General features: G+C 46.1%; 1 protein-coding gene across 1 annotated transcript; it reads right to left on the bottom strand.

Annotated features, from left to right (window-relative positions):
* Positions 1-15,759: 15,759 nt before the first annotated feature.
* Positions 15,760-16,899, bottom strand: cldn5a (claudin 5a). Its single transcript, XM_060843777.1, has one exon. It carries the CDS (start codon positions 16,762-16,764, stop codon positions 16,114-16,116), a length of 651 nt encoding a protein of 216 aa, XP_060699760.1. The 5' UTR covers positions 16,765-16,899; the 3' UTR covers positions 15,760-16,113.
* Positions 16,900-17,099: the final 200 nt, after the last annotated feature.

Below are 17,099 nucleotides of genomic sequence, written 5' to 3'. Positions count from 1 at the left end.
ATGAAAACAAGATTGGTTAACTAACAGAAAGCAGAGAGTGGGGATAAACAGATTTCTTTTTGCTTGGAGATCTGTATTAGGACCCCAATTATTCACAATATACATAGATGATTTGATGTTGGTGACCAAGTGTAGTGTGTCAAAATTCAAAGATGACACTAACATGAGTGGTAGAGCAAAGTGTGCAGAGGACACTGAAAATCTGCAGAGGGACATAGTGCATGTGAGTATGCATGTGTCTAGCAATTGGAATACAATGTTGGTAAATGTGAGGTCGTCCATTTTGTTTGGAATAACAGCAAAATTGACTATTATTTAAATGGTGAAAAATTTCAGCATGCTGGTGCACAGAGGGAGCTGGGTGTCTTCCGGCATGAATCACAACAGGTTGGTTTGCAGGTTATTAGGCTGATGATTGGACAGTCCGTAAGCAATATAACCTGTCTGCCTCTGTCCAAGTCTTTTTGATCTGTACATCCTTGCTTGCCATGATCTGTCTGTATTGCTCGTAATCAAAGCTTTTCATTGTACTTAGGTGACAATCGGTACACGTGACAATCAATCACTGGCACCCCCTCATCATGATATTATTGAACGGCAGAGCAGGCTGGAGGGGTCAGATGGCCTACTCCTGCTCGTCCTTCTCATGTTCTATGTTCCTGTGCGTTGCGCTTCATGAGTGTATCATTCTGAGAGTTATTCTGCAATGAGTTGGTTTAAAGCTGCTCTGTTTAAGGAAGAAGCCACCAAAGTAGTCCCGAACAACAACCATTGTAATCTCCAGAAACTGCTGCTAATTTATGGGCAGCAAGCTCCCCCCATCAAAAAAAAATTGTGAAAAATGAGCAGAGCATCTTATTTTGATTGTGATGTTGGTTAGAGCAGTGGGATGTTTTCGGTACAGCTGAGAGAGGAAAGGCATGATTTTGTACAGCGTTCGAAGAAGATGAGGAACCGCCTCAACGCTGCAGTGAAAGGTCAGCTTCCGTTTTAGGGCAGTCTGATCAGCGCTCGGTCTCAGCGTTACAGACAACCACCGGTACCTTCTTCTGGTTTGGAATACATTCAGTTCCTCGCCGCCACCGTTTTCCTCTGAAAATGGCTTAGTCCATGAATAAACCTGCTTGGCTTTTTTTAGTCCGTTAGAAACTCAAGTTATATTAATCAGCAGTTAACATGCCCTGGGTATGGCGTGAATGCCAGGACTAACCATAAACAAAATGCTATTGTTTCTCCGCGGTGTTTCACTGTGCACACAATTCTCACCAGTTCGTGGGAAGTACGGAATCACCTTGGGAGCCAGCTTTTGTATTCGCCACAACAGAATGGATTTGGGGAGAGATTGGGGGATGTTGCTCCAGACTCCTGGCTCCGTTATAATGTGCACAGGGATTATTTGCGTGGTGTTGTGACCTTCAACCCATCTTGTCGCTTTGTTATTGCAGTGCTCAGGTTTTTTTTCATTAACTTGTGATCCAGAGGGCATGTGGACGCCGAGTGGCAGATTTACACCCACTCAAACCAACCCTAACAGGGAGTTCGCTCTCTCAGCCTCAATGGTCCGTGGATTCCTTTTGAAATTAGGGATTGTTCCAGATAATCCCCTCCCTCAGTGAGCCTTGACTACGGCTATACACGACTTAGACATGCAATGGAAGATTGTGAAATGGTCACAACACACATCAGCAATCAACATATCGTATCAGTTGCGTGCATGGCACTGTGATCTTTTGCTATAAATTCTGTGTCTTATAATCCTGCTCCAAGGCTGCCTGATGAAGGAGCAGCACTCCAAAGCTGGTAGTTGCAAATAAACCTGTTAGACTTTAACCTAGTGTTGTGTGATTTTTATCTTTTTATTTGCAGTTTAGCGGTGTCCTTTATGCTTCTGCAAACTCAGCTTCTTGACTTCGAAACCCTGAGTTTGAGCGTTAACCCGTTCGGTGTCCTCCAATAAAGCCATTTCTCTGTCATGAACAGCCCTCGCATTTCCCGCTCCCTCCCCGGCGGGAGTATCCGTTGCAGATGACTGACTGACAGGCGGTGCGATTAGCAATGGTGATTTATCATTGACTGGATAGACACAGGAAAGCAATCGGAAACTTGCGAGGCTGTGTTTGAATAGACTTGTGAAACCGCACCTAAAGACCTTGTGCTCCCGAAGACCATGTGAATGATGACAAGGGGAGATTTTGAATGATTTTTTTTCCCCCATCAGTTCTCCCACATTCCCTTTATATATATATATATCCTTGTATCCCTCACCTGTCTGCCATGGCTTTAATGCCTTTATTTCTTCCTCCTCGTGTTTACTCGTTTGTCTCTTTCCTGGAATCTATTGTCCTCCAGATTTTTTTCTCTATCACGCCCCTTGACACTTTTTTTTAAAAGAGAGAAATAATTGGCGAACGGAGCCCACTAACTAACCCGTGAACTCTTTGTTCGGATGAAGTCACTTTTAACTTTGCTCTGGGCCTACTCATCTGCCACAAAGTTGTCACCTGCAACTGGTATTTCACCCCATTGCAACTGAGCTCCCCCTTCCTTTAAACCTTATTGACCGATACATATATATGTTTTAAAATCTAAATGCTTCAGGAAGGTGGTTGGGAATCCATGCTCTGAATCTGGCTCATGCAACCCTGACCCATTTTCTTGAGAGTACAATCCGCCAGGTCATGTAGGAACTGACACTTGGAAAATGCATCTGTGACCAAACTATAAAGCGCTGCCTGTCTCCAGGCAACGGGGCAAGTCTCTACGGTTGTCATGGCACCTCTCCATTTCAATGACGTTTAGGAATGAAGTGTTTCTTTATCTCGCTGGAGTCTGAAAAGCTTTTTTAGAAATTGCAGCTTTCAGCGAATCTGGCCTGAAGCTGATGCTGTGCCAATGCTCCCTCCCTGGGATAATCCCTCTCTTTCTAAAGCCTCCTCCGCTTTAGAGCAACTCCCAACCCCCATTCAACCCCCCCAGCGCTGTCCGTCCCACCCCCCAGCCCAATTTCGTCAATTCCTTTGTCCAGTCGGTTAGAACTCGCACCAATTCAATTTCAGAAGTCACCAGGCGACTGGAGCATACAAATATCGACTCGAATAATTAACAAGTTGCAGGTTTTAAAAAATCCTCTTGCAAAAACAAAATACAGTGGCTGCTGGATGCCTGAAATTAAACAGCACATCTGGAGCATCTGTGGAGCAAGAAACAGCGTTAACCTTCCGGTTCTGTGATCTTTTAACAGAACTGGGAGGTATACAAGGAAATACAGCTTTGGTCCAAGTACTCCACGCCAACCATGTCCCCAAACTGAAACTTAGTCCCACTTGCCCTGCGTATGGCCCCTATTCCGCCAAACCTTTCCTAGTAATGTCCTTATCTAAATGTCATTTAAATATTGTCACTGTACCGCCATCCACCACTTCCTCCGAATTTTCATTCCACACACCAACTACACTCTGTGTAAAAATGTTACCCCTTGTGTCCTTTTTAAATCTTTCTCCTCTCACCATAAAAAAAGCTCCCTTGTTCTGAACTCTTTCTCCTGAGGGAAAGGACCTTTGCTATTCACCCTATCCATGCCCCTCATGATTTTATAAACCTCTATAAGGTCGACTCTCAATCTCCTACCCTCTGGTGAAAAATGTCCCAGCCTATCCGGCAATATTCTGGTCAATCTTGTGGGTGGCACGGTGGTTAGCACTGCTACCTCACAGCGCCTCACGTGGGGGGTTCAATTCCCGCCTCAGGCGACTGACTGTGTGGAGTTTGCACATTCTCCCCGTGTCTGCCTGGGTTTCCTCCGGGTGCTCCGTTTCCTCCCACAGTCCAAAGATGTGCGGGTCAGGTGAATTGGCCATGCTGAATTGCCCACAGTGTTAGATTAGAGGTATGGGTGGGTTGCGCTTCGGCGGGTCGGTGTGGACTTGTTGGGCCGAAGGGCCTGTTTCCATACTGTAAGTAATCGAATCTAGTCTGAACCCTCTCCAACTTAATAATACCCTTCTTATTTCAGGGTGACCAGAACTGCATATGATACTGCAGAAGAGGCCCTCACCAACATCGTGTAAAACTTCAACATGACTTCCGAATTCCTATAGGATGGTCTGAACTCCTTCTTAACCACCCTGTCTACCTGTGACGCAAATTTCAAAGAATTATGTACCTGACCACTTCGGTCTCTCTGTGCTACAACACTACCCAGACCCCCTGTATAGATCATGCCCTTCTTTGACCCAATTGATCAAGATCCCTTTGTGTTCTCAGATACCCTCCTTCACTGTCAGGACACCACCAGTTTCGGTGTTACCCACAAGCCGACAACCACGCCTCCTATGTTCTCATCCAGATAGTTTCTTGAGTATCAAGGGGACAAGGGTAACGCAGAGAAAGCGGGAGAATGAGGTTGAGAAACTTATCAACCATGATTGAATGGCAGAACAGACTCAATGGGCCGAATGGCCTAATTTCTGCTCCTATATCTTATGGTCAAATAATTTATATAAATGACGAATGAAAGTGGACCCAGTACTGACCCCTGTGGAACACCGCTGGCCATAGACCTCCAATCAAAAAAACCCCTCTACCACCACCCTCTGTCTCCTTCTTTATTGACAATTTTGTATTCAAGTAACATGCTTCCTCTGAATCCCATATGATCTGATTTTACTAATTAGTCTATCATGCGGAACCTCCAAGTAAACAACATCTACCACTCTGTCCTCATCAATCTTTTTGGTTACTTCTTCATAAAACTCAATCAAGTTTGTGAGACAGGATTTCCCTCACACAAAGCCATGCTATCTCTGATCATTCCTTGCCTGTCCAGATGCATGTAAATCCTATCTTTCAGAATCGCCCCCAACAACTTACCCACTGCCGATGTCAGTCTCACAGACCCGTGGTGCCCACAGCTTTAGGCAAATACAAAGGTGTGGAAAGGCAGGAGAGGAGGTTAAAGTAAGCTGGTTGGGATGGAAAGTTGGGATGATTGATGACACACGGCAAAAGGAGGTGACGGAATAAGGAGGGAATAAAAGATGGGTCTAGACCAGATGGAATTGGGAACTGTAGTCAGTCGGGAAAGAAAGAAGCTATGATCTGGGAACGATCTTTGATCTTTAGTATAAAAGCTTATTGCGTGCTTTTCCTTGCCTCATACGTATCTCTGCATTTTCACAGAACAAAAAGGTGTCGAAATATATCAAATTAAAAATCACACAACACCAGGTTATAGACCAACAGGTTTAATTGGAAGCACTAGCTTTCGGAGCGCTGCTCCTTCATCAGGTGATTGTGGGGTATAAGATTGTAAGACAGAATTTATAGCAAAGGTTTACAGTGCGATGTAACTGAAATCATATATTGTTTGTTAAGTCTCTCATCTTTTAGAATGACCGGGTTGGTTTCAGTTCTTTCATTTGTTAATCGCAGAACTCTTTTAAAGTTACATTCTCAAGTGAACTTTAACAATTGGTGTCATGTCGGCCCAGCTAATGCACTGAAGGTGTGGGGTGCCATGTGTGAGACTGTCTGTGTAATAATGTTCAGGCTGATTCTAATCTAAAAAACGGATTTACAGAATCTTACATGGATTTGTGCAGTTTTTGAGCAAAATAAAATTCTGCAAGTACAAATTCAGCCCACAAGCTTACGTGTGTATGTGTGTGTGTGAGTGTAAAGGCGTATAAGTCTGTGAGAGGGTGCGTGTGCATGCGTGACTGTGGGAGTGCATGTGTGTATAAGAGAGAGAGCTTGTGTATCAGAGAAGGTCTGCATTGGTATAAGGGTCTGTAGGAGTGTGTGTGTGTAGGAGTGTCTGTATCTGTGTGTGTGTCTGTCTGTGTGTGTGTGTGCATCTGTGTATGCGTTTGTGTGTGTGTCTGTGTGTGTGTAGTACATTGGGGTCAGCTGTAGTGAGACATAAACCCAAGGTCCCAGTTGAGGCCATCCCCATGGGTACCGAACTTGGTCATCAACCTCTGCTTGGCCAATTTATATTCTTGCCTGTCCCGGAGTGCGCCTCGGAGGATGATCAGCCGAAGGTCCAAGGTTGAATGTCCTGGGACATTTGACCTCGGACCGTCGGGTGACCATCCTCCAAGGCAGATTCAGGACAGGCAACAATTCAAAGTGGCCGAGCAGAGGCTGACAGCCAAGTTCGGTACCCATGGGGATGGCCTCAACTGGGACCTTGGGTTTATGTCTCACTACAGCTGACCCCAATGTACTACACACACACACACACACACAGACGCACACTCATAGACAGACACATATACTCACAGTCATAGACATAGAGACACTCCTACACACGCACACACACCTACAGACACATACACTCACGCAGACCCTCTCATACACAAGCTCTCTCTCATATGCTCACACATGCACTCCCACACTCACACGCACACACCCTCTCTCACAGAGTTATACCCCTTTACACTCACACACATACACACACTCTCTCACAGACACTCATAATCCGCCCCGCACCCCCCAACACACACCCACATGCGCGCACGCACACAAGCTTGTGGGCTGAATTTGTACTTGCAGAATTACATTCTATTTTGCTCAAAAACTGCATAAATCCATGCAAGATTGTGTTAATCTGTTTTTTTTTAAAGATTAGAATCAGTCTTGAACATTATTGCACAGTCTCACACAGGGTACCCCACACCTTCAGTACATTATCTGGGCCAACATGACACCAATTGTTAAAGTTCACTTGAGAATGTAACTTTAAAAATGTTCTGCGACTTATATATGAAAGAACTGAAACCAACATGGTCATTCTAAAAGATGAGAGACTTAACAAACAATCCAGGTTTTTGTCAATATACGATTTCAATTACATCTCACTGTAAACCTTTGGTATACATTCTGTATCTTGTGATCTTATATCCCACAACCACCTGATGAAGGAGCAGCGCTTTGAAAGCTAGTGCTTCCAAATAAACCTGTTGGTCTATAACCTGGTGTTGTGTGATTTTTAACTTTGTTCAGCCCAGTCCAACATTGGCATCTCCAAATCGAAATATATCGGATTTTCCCCGTATTTACTTACTAATCAATCTATTCAGACATGTTACTACACACCACTGGGACAGGTGGGGCTAAAACCCCAGTCTCCCCAACTCACTGCGCCACATTCCGTGCTGGTGATGTCTTCATTTCTCTTTCGCCGCCTCAAACCCCAGTCCAGCTCCTACACGTTACTGAAGGTACTGACTCATCAGCCGGACCACGGGAATAACAACCATTCGAACTGTAAAAGAGCTGAAAATGTGTTGCTGGAAAAGCGCAGCAGGTCAGGCAGCATCCAAGGAACAGGAGACTCGACGTTTCGTGCATAAGTCGTTCTTCTTCGGTTTATGCCTGAAACGTCGAATCTCCTGTTCCTTGGATGCTGCCTGACCTGCTGCACTTTTCCAGCAACGCATTTTCAGCTCTGATCTCCAGCATCTGCAGACCTCACTTTCTCCTCGAACTGTAAAAGAGCCCGAGTTTCAATTTATTTTTCGTTAATTGTAAGGAGGAAAATACGACTGCAAGCAATAGAAATTTGAACTATAACGTAATTTTTTTTTGTTTGTCGAAGGGCTTTTATCTTTGCTGTCGAACTCCGTAACTTTATAATGATGTTAATAAAGGCAATTATGGGAGTCCCACCTTGAGAGAGTAAATACCTCAACTCTGGAGTAACGCTGTCACCTCAAACACAGTCAGGCATCATACGCCTGAGTAGACAGTCCAAGGCGACCAAGACTCATAATGTCATTACCTGGGTGATGGTCAGTAACTCTATTAGCATGCGGTATCATAGGGACCCTGAATTGTAAAAAAAACGTGTTGGGCAAACTCAGTGTGGTTGGCAGGACTGTTGGACAAAGAAACAGAGTTAACGCTTCGAGTCCAAAATGACTCGTTTTCCTATCCGGGATTGCATTCCTTTTCCCACTATAGGGTTTACCAAATAAAATGTGTGGTTTTTTTTTATATAAGTGAACGTTACGCTGTCGATATGCACCCCTATCCTTTCACAAAATTTCGGTTTTCTGGTGATTCACAACAACAGCTCAACAGAAGAGCAAGATATGGCAGATGCGGAAATGTGAAGTAAAAACAGAAAACGCTGGAAATGCCCAACAGATTTGACAGAATCGTGGAGAGAGAAACACAGTTGAAGTCGAAGGGGGAATCTTTACTAATACTGTCAAACAAAATATTATGACTAACACTCACAAAATATGTTGATCTTCCGAATTTTGTTTAAGTTGTCAACTCATTTCGTAGTACGGAAACTCTTGGAATTTGTACTTTCTCCCAAAATATATTGTACTGCGTCTGAGTTCACATCATTTCTTCAACGTTATCCCAACTCCGGAAAAAAAACAGTGATGGACTTATGGGGCTTCTCAAGGTTTAATTATACTCTCAAACATGCCTTTTCCCCTTGAGACACAACTTTGGTTAGGTACCACATAAAATGACTTTTATTCATAGCACGAAAACAGACCCTTCGGTCCAACTAGCCCATGCCGAACATAAACTAGTCCCAACTACCTGCTCCCGGCCCATAGCCTTCCAAACTATTCTTGTGCCTATCCAAATGTCTTGTAAACATTGTAATTGTACCCACCTACACCACTCACTCAGGAAATTCATTCCACACGCGAAACAAGATTCCAAGAAAAACTTATTTTCTTGGAATCTTAAGGTAAATTATCCCCGAGACAGTAACTTTTCCCAATGTATCTTACCACTCCCAATTTCACCTTCCCAGAGGATGGCCTAACGGAGTTTGATTTCTGGGATTAAAGCGTTTAGAATTAAATAGGAGGCCATTCTTAGGTGTACAGTATCTCTAGTTGTGTGTTTTGTCTTGAAGATTAACAAATATTCCTGAACAGATTTACAAAATCTTTAAAAGACAACATCTCAAATCCAAATCATTGCTTTCTTGTTGATGTTTTAGACATTTCTTTGAATTTGTAAAGCTTCTCGACTATGTTCACCAGCATTTTTCAAAGATCATTTTGTAATTCGGGGAAGCATCTTTTGTATCAAACAATTAGTTTTGATTCCCTTATGCGTTATAGTTTGACGGTAAAGGTGATAACCTTCTCAATGGCTTCCGCTGATGCAGAGTAACCGGTTGTGATACCACGAGAATGGAACTCCCAACCCAATGGTTAGGATGTGGGTGATGGTCTAACTGTGGGCACAATTTGGATAGTTCCTCGGGTTCCACTCATCCAGTCATTTGTTCTCTGGTCTGTTATGAAATGGCTGAAACTTGCCCTGATTTTCCCTGGAGAGTTGAAACGCCGGACCTGGTTGACTGTACAAGAGGTGGAGTTGTAAACTGTACATAGAGTGTGGACGGTGATCGAATAAGACCAGCGCAATTTTTTATCTAAATCTAAGAAATTGAAAACTGCAAATTCATGGAATTCCGACAGTATAGAAGGAGGCCATTCAGCCCACCGTGTCCACAACGACTCGCCAAAGACTATCCCAACCAGACCCACCCCATCGCTGTAACCCTACATTTTCTATAGCTAATTCACCTATCCTGCACACCATAGTATGGACAGTCCACCTGACCTGCACACTATAGTACGGCCAGTCCACCTGACCTGCACACTAAAGTACGGCCAGTCCACCTGACCTGCACACTATAGTACGGCCAGTCCACTTGACCTGCATACCATAGTACGGCCAGTCCACCTGACCTGCACACTATAGCACGGCCAGTCCACCTGACCAGCACACTATAGTACGACCAGTCCACCTGACCTGCACACTATAGTACGTCCAGTCCACCTGACCAGCACACTATAGCACGGCCAGTCCACCTGACCTGCACACTATAGCACGGCCAGTCCACCTGACCTGCACACTATAGTACGGCCAGTCCACTTGACCTGCATACTATAGTACGGCCAGTCCACCTGACCTGCACACTATAGCACGGCCAGTCCACCTGACCAGCACACTATAGTACGGCCAGTCCACCTGACCTGCACACTATAGCACGGCCAGTCCACTTGGCCAGCACACTATAGCACGGCCAGTCCACCTGTCCAGCACACTATAGTACGACCAGTCCACCTGACCTGCACACTATAGTACGGCCAGTCCACCTGACCTGCACACTATAGTACGACCAGTCCACCTGACCTGCACACTATAGTATCTCCAGTCCACCTAACCCGCACACTAAAGTACGGCCAGTTCACCTGACCTGTACACTATAGCACGGCCAGTCCACCTGACCTGCACACTATAGCACGGTCAGTCTACCTGACCTGCACACTATAGTACGGCCCGTCCACCTGACCTGTGCACTATAGCACGGCCAGTCCACCTGACGTGCACATCGTTGGACTTTGGAAGCAAACCGGGGCCACCGTGGTGCTCTATTCTCAGCTGTAAAAATGTGTGTCTGCAATTAGAGACCCCTGCATGGTTTCCAGTCATTAGAATGTCATTGTGGACACAGTGAACGGTGGCTTATCACAATTTAATGGGTTAGTTAACCACAATATTTCCATTTTTAATAACTAGACACAGATGAAACGATCGAAGTAGCACATCCTTATAAAAACTCTGGCAATCGATGGCAATTTTCTTTGTATTCTTTGTTTTGCTCCTTTCTTTCGACAGAAAACACAAACTGAATCGTTACAATAGTCTCACTTTTTTTTCTCCTCTAAAAGTAGACTCTTTAAAAACATTATCCTGCAGCTTGTGAGCACAGAGAAGGAACTGAATCTTACACTTATCGTTAATTCTGTTTAGTGCTTTCGCACTTAAAGCCAACTTACAACCAACTACTAATAAACCACATTTGGAAAACAATCAGTTGCAATCAAGACTTACGGAGTTACCTTTCAAACATGGTAAGGAGGTGCCGGTGTTGGACTGGGGTGGACAAAGTTAAAAATCACACAACATCAGGTTATAGTCCAACAGGTTTATTTGGAAGTTCAGGCGTTGGACGCGCTGCTCCTTTGTCCTGCCCCACTAGCTACCTGATGTACTTCCGAATATAACCGTTGAACTATACCCTGGCGTTGTGTGATTTTTAACATTTCAGACAGACTAATGTAATCAGTTTGTATCTTCTCCATTGACTGTGATACGGCTAGAGGGTATTTTAACACAGATCAATAACCTACTGCATACATATCAGTCAAAATTAATGAATCGGCGTTGTCATCGTTGTTATAGTGGGTAAGGTACAGCCAGCCTGCCCACAGCAAGGCCCTACAGAGATGAGAGGAATTACAACTTGATCTGTTTTTTGGCCGTGGTGGTTGAAAGTTAAATCAATTTCAGTTCTTCCAATGCTGTAATGGATGATTAGATCCACAGAGCTGACAAAACGAGGGACCTCAACTTGCTGTTTCATCAAAAACATTCCCTTCACAATATTGCATTCGCCAGGTCGGTAATCCATTGAAGCCTCGTGTTAGAGTATGTGTTCACACTCATTTGGGTGCGTTTTAAGGACATCACGTTGCAACCACTGGGCCACATCGGCAATTGAGAGAAAGGGAAGCAATGATTAATCTTAGAAAAATGATGGGTATGTAGCTGGAGAAGACTAATTCGTTGGAATGTAGGACGCTTTTGAATGTGAGATTTAGAAATTGATCAATCTTATTTTATCCAACCATCAGAATTCCCCAATTCCTTTAATGAGCTGATGTGAACTAAGGCAGAAGTAATCTGCAAGTTTTAAGAGAAATAGAAATTATTCATCTCCGCCAAAACAATTAACTGAATGAAACGTATTAACCCATTTGGTAAGCTCCCTTCCGCACAGTAATAACAAGCACGCCAGAAAGCTAACCATATTGATGTCCTTCCAGGAGTGCTGCTGGTTTCACAACACAGCAGGGATCGCTGCGCTGGGTCCACTTTTGTTTGTCGTTTATGTAAACGATTCGGATGAGAGTACAGGGGGAAAGGCAGGAAGTTTGCAGATGCCACCAAACTTGGTGGTATAGTGGGTAGTGCAGAAGGTTATCTAAGGAGATGCTGAACAATTGGGTCAATGGGCTGAGGTGGGGCAGATGGTGTTTAGTTTGGATAAATGTGAGGAAAAACAAACAAGGACAGGGCTTACACAATTAATGGTAGGGTCTTGGTTGGTGTTTTCCAACAGAGAGTCTTAGGCGTTCAGATTGTGGAAATTGCGTCACAGGTAGCCGGGGTTGGAGGGCGGTGAAGAAGGCGCTGGGTACCCTAGCCTTCATTGGTCCGACCATTGAGTTTCGGAGTTGGGAAGTCCTACTGAAGTTACATAGGACGCTGGTGAGGCCTCTTCTGGAAGACTGTGTGCAGTTCTGTTCGCCCTGTTATAGGAAGGAAATTAGTAAACTGGGGAGGGCTTAGAAAAGACTTACCAGGGAATGGAAGGTTTGAGTTATAAAGGGTGGTCTAGGAGTTTTTTTTCACTGGAGCCTACGAGGTTGAAAGGGGTAGACCTTACAGAGGTTTATAAAATCCCGAGGGGCATAGATAAAGTGAATCGCACGAGTCGTTTCCCTGCGGTGGAGGAGTTCAAAATTCAGGAGGATATATTTAAGGTAAGAGGAGAAAGTTTTAACAAGGACACGAGGGTTTTTTTTACACGGAGAGTCGTTCATGTGTGGAATGAACTGCCAGAAGAAGTGACGGATATCGATATAGCTACAGCATTTAAGGCATAAAGACGGTTGGAGAAATCCATGAATGGGAAAGGTTTGTAGGGATATGGGGCAAACGCAGGCAATTGGACTAGTTTAGTTTGGGAACATGGTGGACATGGTCTATTTGGACGGTAGAGTCTGTTTCCGTGCTGCAAGACTCTTACGTCACTAAACAGAAAGTACAATAATCTCCTGTCTCTGAACGTTATTATCAAAATTGCTTCAGTCTCAACCTTTCCACATTTCAGAGCTATTAGCAGGGAAAAGTTGGGTCCGGGGGGGTTGAAAGGCGTTCAGCGGTTTCTCAACAAACTCAGCAGACAGGCGAAGGCATAACAATGATTTGTTTTAATGTGTATATTGTGAAATGGTATACAATGGCATAGAAATCATCGAACCTGTACATTAGTCGGTCAGCGTCCATTAGCAAAAGTGCAAACGGTGAAGGCAGAGGGTTGCAGTTAATTATTAGCCATGTTGCTAAAAGTTGTTAGCGATGGGTTTGGTGAAGAACCGAGATCAATCTGACCGGACAACGTCCAGGTGCACGCAGGTCTCTTTTAACCGTTGACGGCTCACTATGACAAGTCCTGCTCAGTGTTGGAACCTTGTCTCCGTTGGCCCAGGATCAATTCTGTCTCTGCATTAGGAAGGAATACCTGGAGGGCGAATATATGTTTAAAATGCCCTATCCCACATACAGCGGATGAAGAATGTAGAAGCGCAAGTACTCCATCTATGTATAAAATAAATCAAAGGTTTATTTGATTTATATATATAAAATAAATCTAAGGAAACAAACCGGCAGGCTTGGTTCCTTCCAGTCTGGGGAACACGCCCACACGGTACAGACGACCTGCAGCAACAGTATTTTGGTTTTTGGGATGGAATCTACAACCAGCCTCGGAGCACAATCCAGAAACACGTTGTGCAACAGGAACATTATTTTGAACCGACCAGGGGATGATAAAGTTGCGGGGCAGGTGGGACTTGAGGGCGCAGAGGTAGGAAGAGTATCAAGGCGTCACAAGATCTTACTGCGTGGATTCACTTAATTTTTCGTTGACTTTTTCGCCTCCGGGTTTCCCTGAGGGAGATTGCATCACTCGGGTGGACACGCCTTACGGTGGAGAGACATCAATAATTTAATGGCTCCTTGAGCCCCCTCAGCCTGTGGCTGAAATAAGGGCAGCTGAGTTGGGAGTGTGGGGCAGTGTAAGGCAGATATGATTCAAAAAAATCCCTTGTTGGAGGGCATTTGTTAACATCTTCAGTGATGGACAACGTAGGACTTTATTGGAATAATTTATTCCAACAACGTGCTGAGGAAAGGTCACTGGACCCGAAACGTTAACTCTGATCTCTCTCCATAGATGCGATCAGACCTGTTGAGCTTTTCCAGCAATTTCTGTTTTGCTTTCTGACTTCCAGCATCCGCAGTTCTTTTGGCTTTTGTTAGTGTAATTTAATCGAATTGGGGGCAGGCAGATTGCAACTGCACTTGGGAAAGTGGTTTTAGCCGAGATATGTCGGGATGTCGTAAGTCACCCAGAATGCTGAACCATTTAATTGTCTGTTTTTAATTTTGGGGTGGCGGTGTACCAATGGTCGAAAAGGAATTGGCTCCTCTTGCGTACTTTCCTTCCTATTCAGTGTCTTGAGGACAAAAAAAATTGGACTCTGCGTGTATTCGGTTGCCAGTTCTATCAAGTCCCGTTTGGCCCCGACGTTAAAACGAAGTCTAGGTTAGAGTGGTGCTGGAAAAGCACAGCCGGTCAGGCAGCATCCCAGGCGGTTTTACTCAAGGGCTGCTGGAGCTCGGGGTTTGCTGGCTGGGATGGGCTGGACTGAGCCGGTTCTGGAGGGATTCGGTTTCCCAGTGAGCAGTGGCGTCGCCGGTAACCATGGTGAGAAGCCGCTCGCCAGCTACTCACACGGGTATTTCTGCTGGCCATTGTCTGCCTCTCAGTCAAAGACAGAGGCTGCCGGGGGCTGGGGAGTGTAGATATAGGGAGTCGATGGAGCGGAGTGAGGGGGGGATGGTGGCTGATTCTCACTCTCCAGCTCACAGAGATTATGTAGATCAATGTTGGAACAAAGTGGCAGAAACCTTCCAAAAATTGAGATTAAATTTAAAATAAAAACCGTGTGGACGAGGCGCAGTGGTAGTGTCCCTTCCCCTGTACCGCGAGGTCCATTTACAAGTCTCATCTGCTCCAGAAGCGTGTAATAATATCTTTGAACAGGTTGATTAGGGGAAAAAAAGATTATTAATCGCGACATTAATACTCTTCCAACCATCACCATGCATTTCTTGTCATCCCTCACTCAGTGATGATACAGTCCCAATATGCACGCCGCCAGCGAAATGACTGTCTCCATCACATTCACTGTCGTGGGAACTTCTCACATCCCAACATTTACTACATGTGCACAGCGCTCTCACTGAATAATACTGTCTACATTAATACTGATCACAGGCACTACTTACTGGCTACATCTCAAGTTCTGTCTCCCATTCTCTCTGTGTCTTTCGTTAATATTGAGCTCGCCATCTGCAGAGGGCTGCCCACTGCCGGATTGACCAGCCGACAGACGGGTGTCTGAATAAAGGAGTCACACTTGGGGTGGGAGGTAAATCTGTGAAAGTAAACAGCGGCCAACCGCTCGCTCCAAGGCAGCAAAGAGAAGCGGTTGTGGGATTGATCTAATTGGGACAATCCGACAACAGGCAGCCGCATAAACCCGGTCGGCGAGCTCACTCTCCGCCGAGATTTGTCTCGAAATGATAAGCCCAAGTGCACTCAGCACCGAACGGACACGAAAAACCGACTGCAGTCAGCTCTACCATTAAGAGACAGAACTCGATACATGGTTTGGTTAAAGTGTCAAATGGGAGACCTACATCTATGAACTGACGCCAGGTTTGGGTTGAAGCTGTGATGACCGATAGCTAAAGGCGGTGACGGAGACGCACTCTCCCCCCCTTCCACATCGAGACGGGCGGACGAATCCCACCCGCACCCTGATCCCCCAACCCCCTCCAGAAAGCGGCCTGGAAGCCAGGGAAGGCAGAGGCTCGCTCGAACTTTTCACTCATGACCTGCTGAAGGAAAGCTTCACTTGCAAATCAAACCGCACAAAGTCCGAACGATTGCGCGGAGAGTTCTTTTGTTTGAACGAACATCTAACTTGTTGCAAAATCTCTCGGGGGCGCGCGTCTCCAAAAGTTAAACCAAAGCCGTAGATGGATAAAGAACACCAGTTTTGTTTTGTTCTCTCTCGTTTACAATACAAATTCATTAAATAAAAAAAAACTGCCTGAAATCAGCAGGAGTATAGGAATCAGGTTGGGAGCTCGGGTTTCCCCTGGTTGTCCAATGCTGGTCTCCCCAGGCTATCTGCGGTCTCACACATAATTCCTCTTGTCATAGTCCCCGTTCGCCGATGCTCTCCTCGGGGCCGTGTACTTGACGGCGAACGATGACTGGTCTTGCTTCGGGGGACAGGAGCAACAGAGCAGCGAGCCCCCGATGAAGAGGAGAGCGCTGGCCGTCCAGCCGACATAGAGGGCGGCCCCCATCTCCCGCTTCTTGGAGACCGGCACCACCGGATCGTAGAAATCTCGGACGATGGTGTTGGCCATCCAGCAGACCGGGATGAGGGCCAGCAAGCCGGCCACGATGAAGATAGCCCCGCCACTGATGACAATCCGGGCTTTGGTGGTGACCCCCTCGGTGCAGTTGGTGCACTGGGCTCCCAGGATGGTGACCAGTAAGCCAATGAGCCCCAGGATGGAGGCGATGACGGTCAGCGCCCGGGCGGCCTGTTGGTCCCGCCCCAGGGCGAGCAGCGAGTTGTAGACTTTGCACTGCATCTGGCCGGTGCTCTGCACCACGCAGTTCATCCACAGCCCTTCCCAGACGGTCTGCGCGACTACGATATTGCTCTCGATGAACGCCGTGACTTTCCACATGGGCAGCCCGCACGCCAGCATCACCCCGAGCCAGCCCAGGACGCACAGTCCCAGGCCCACAATCTCCAATCCGGCCGATGGCATCCCCGCGGGCGACAGACAGCTTCCAGGCGCAGGCTGCTCAGTGTCGGCGGCTCTCCGCGCCTCCCCTCCGCTCCTGGCGAATGATGGGCATCGCTCCGGCGCTCCTCAGCAACCTCCCCTCCCTCTGTCTCTCTCTCTCTCTCTCGGCTTCACACTGAGACCCCGCGGGCTTCGGCAACTGGACAAGAAAAGCCAAGAGGGCGGACTCAGCCCACCAATCGCAGCCAAGCCCTGAGCCCGAGGAACCAATCCATGACCAGACAACACGGAGCGATGCTGACCACTGCACGCGGGCGGTGAGGAAAAGGCGCTGGTGCAGCACCAAAACCCGGAGA

This window comes from Hemiscyllium ocellatum, chromosome 24, assembly GCF_020745735.1.
Source record: "Hemiscyllium ocellatum isolate sHemOce1 chromosome 24, sHemOce1.pat.X.cur, whole genome shotgun sequence".
NCBI lineage: Eukaryota > Metazoa > Chordata > Chondrichthyes > Orectolobiformes > Hemiscylliidae > Hemiscyllium > Hemiscyllium ocellatum.
Note: the sequence above shows the minus strand (reverse complement) of the source record. Positions and strands in the feature narration are given on the sequence as shown.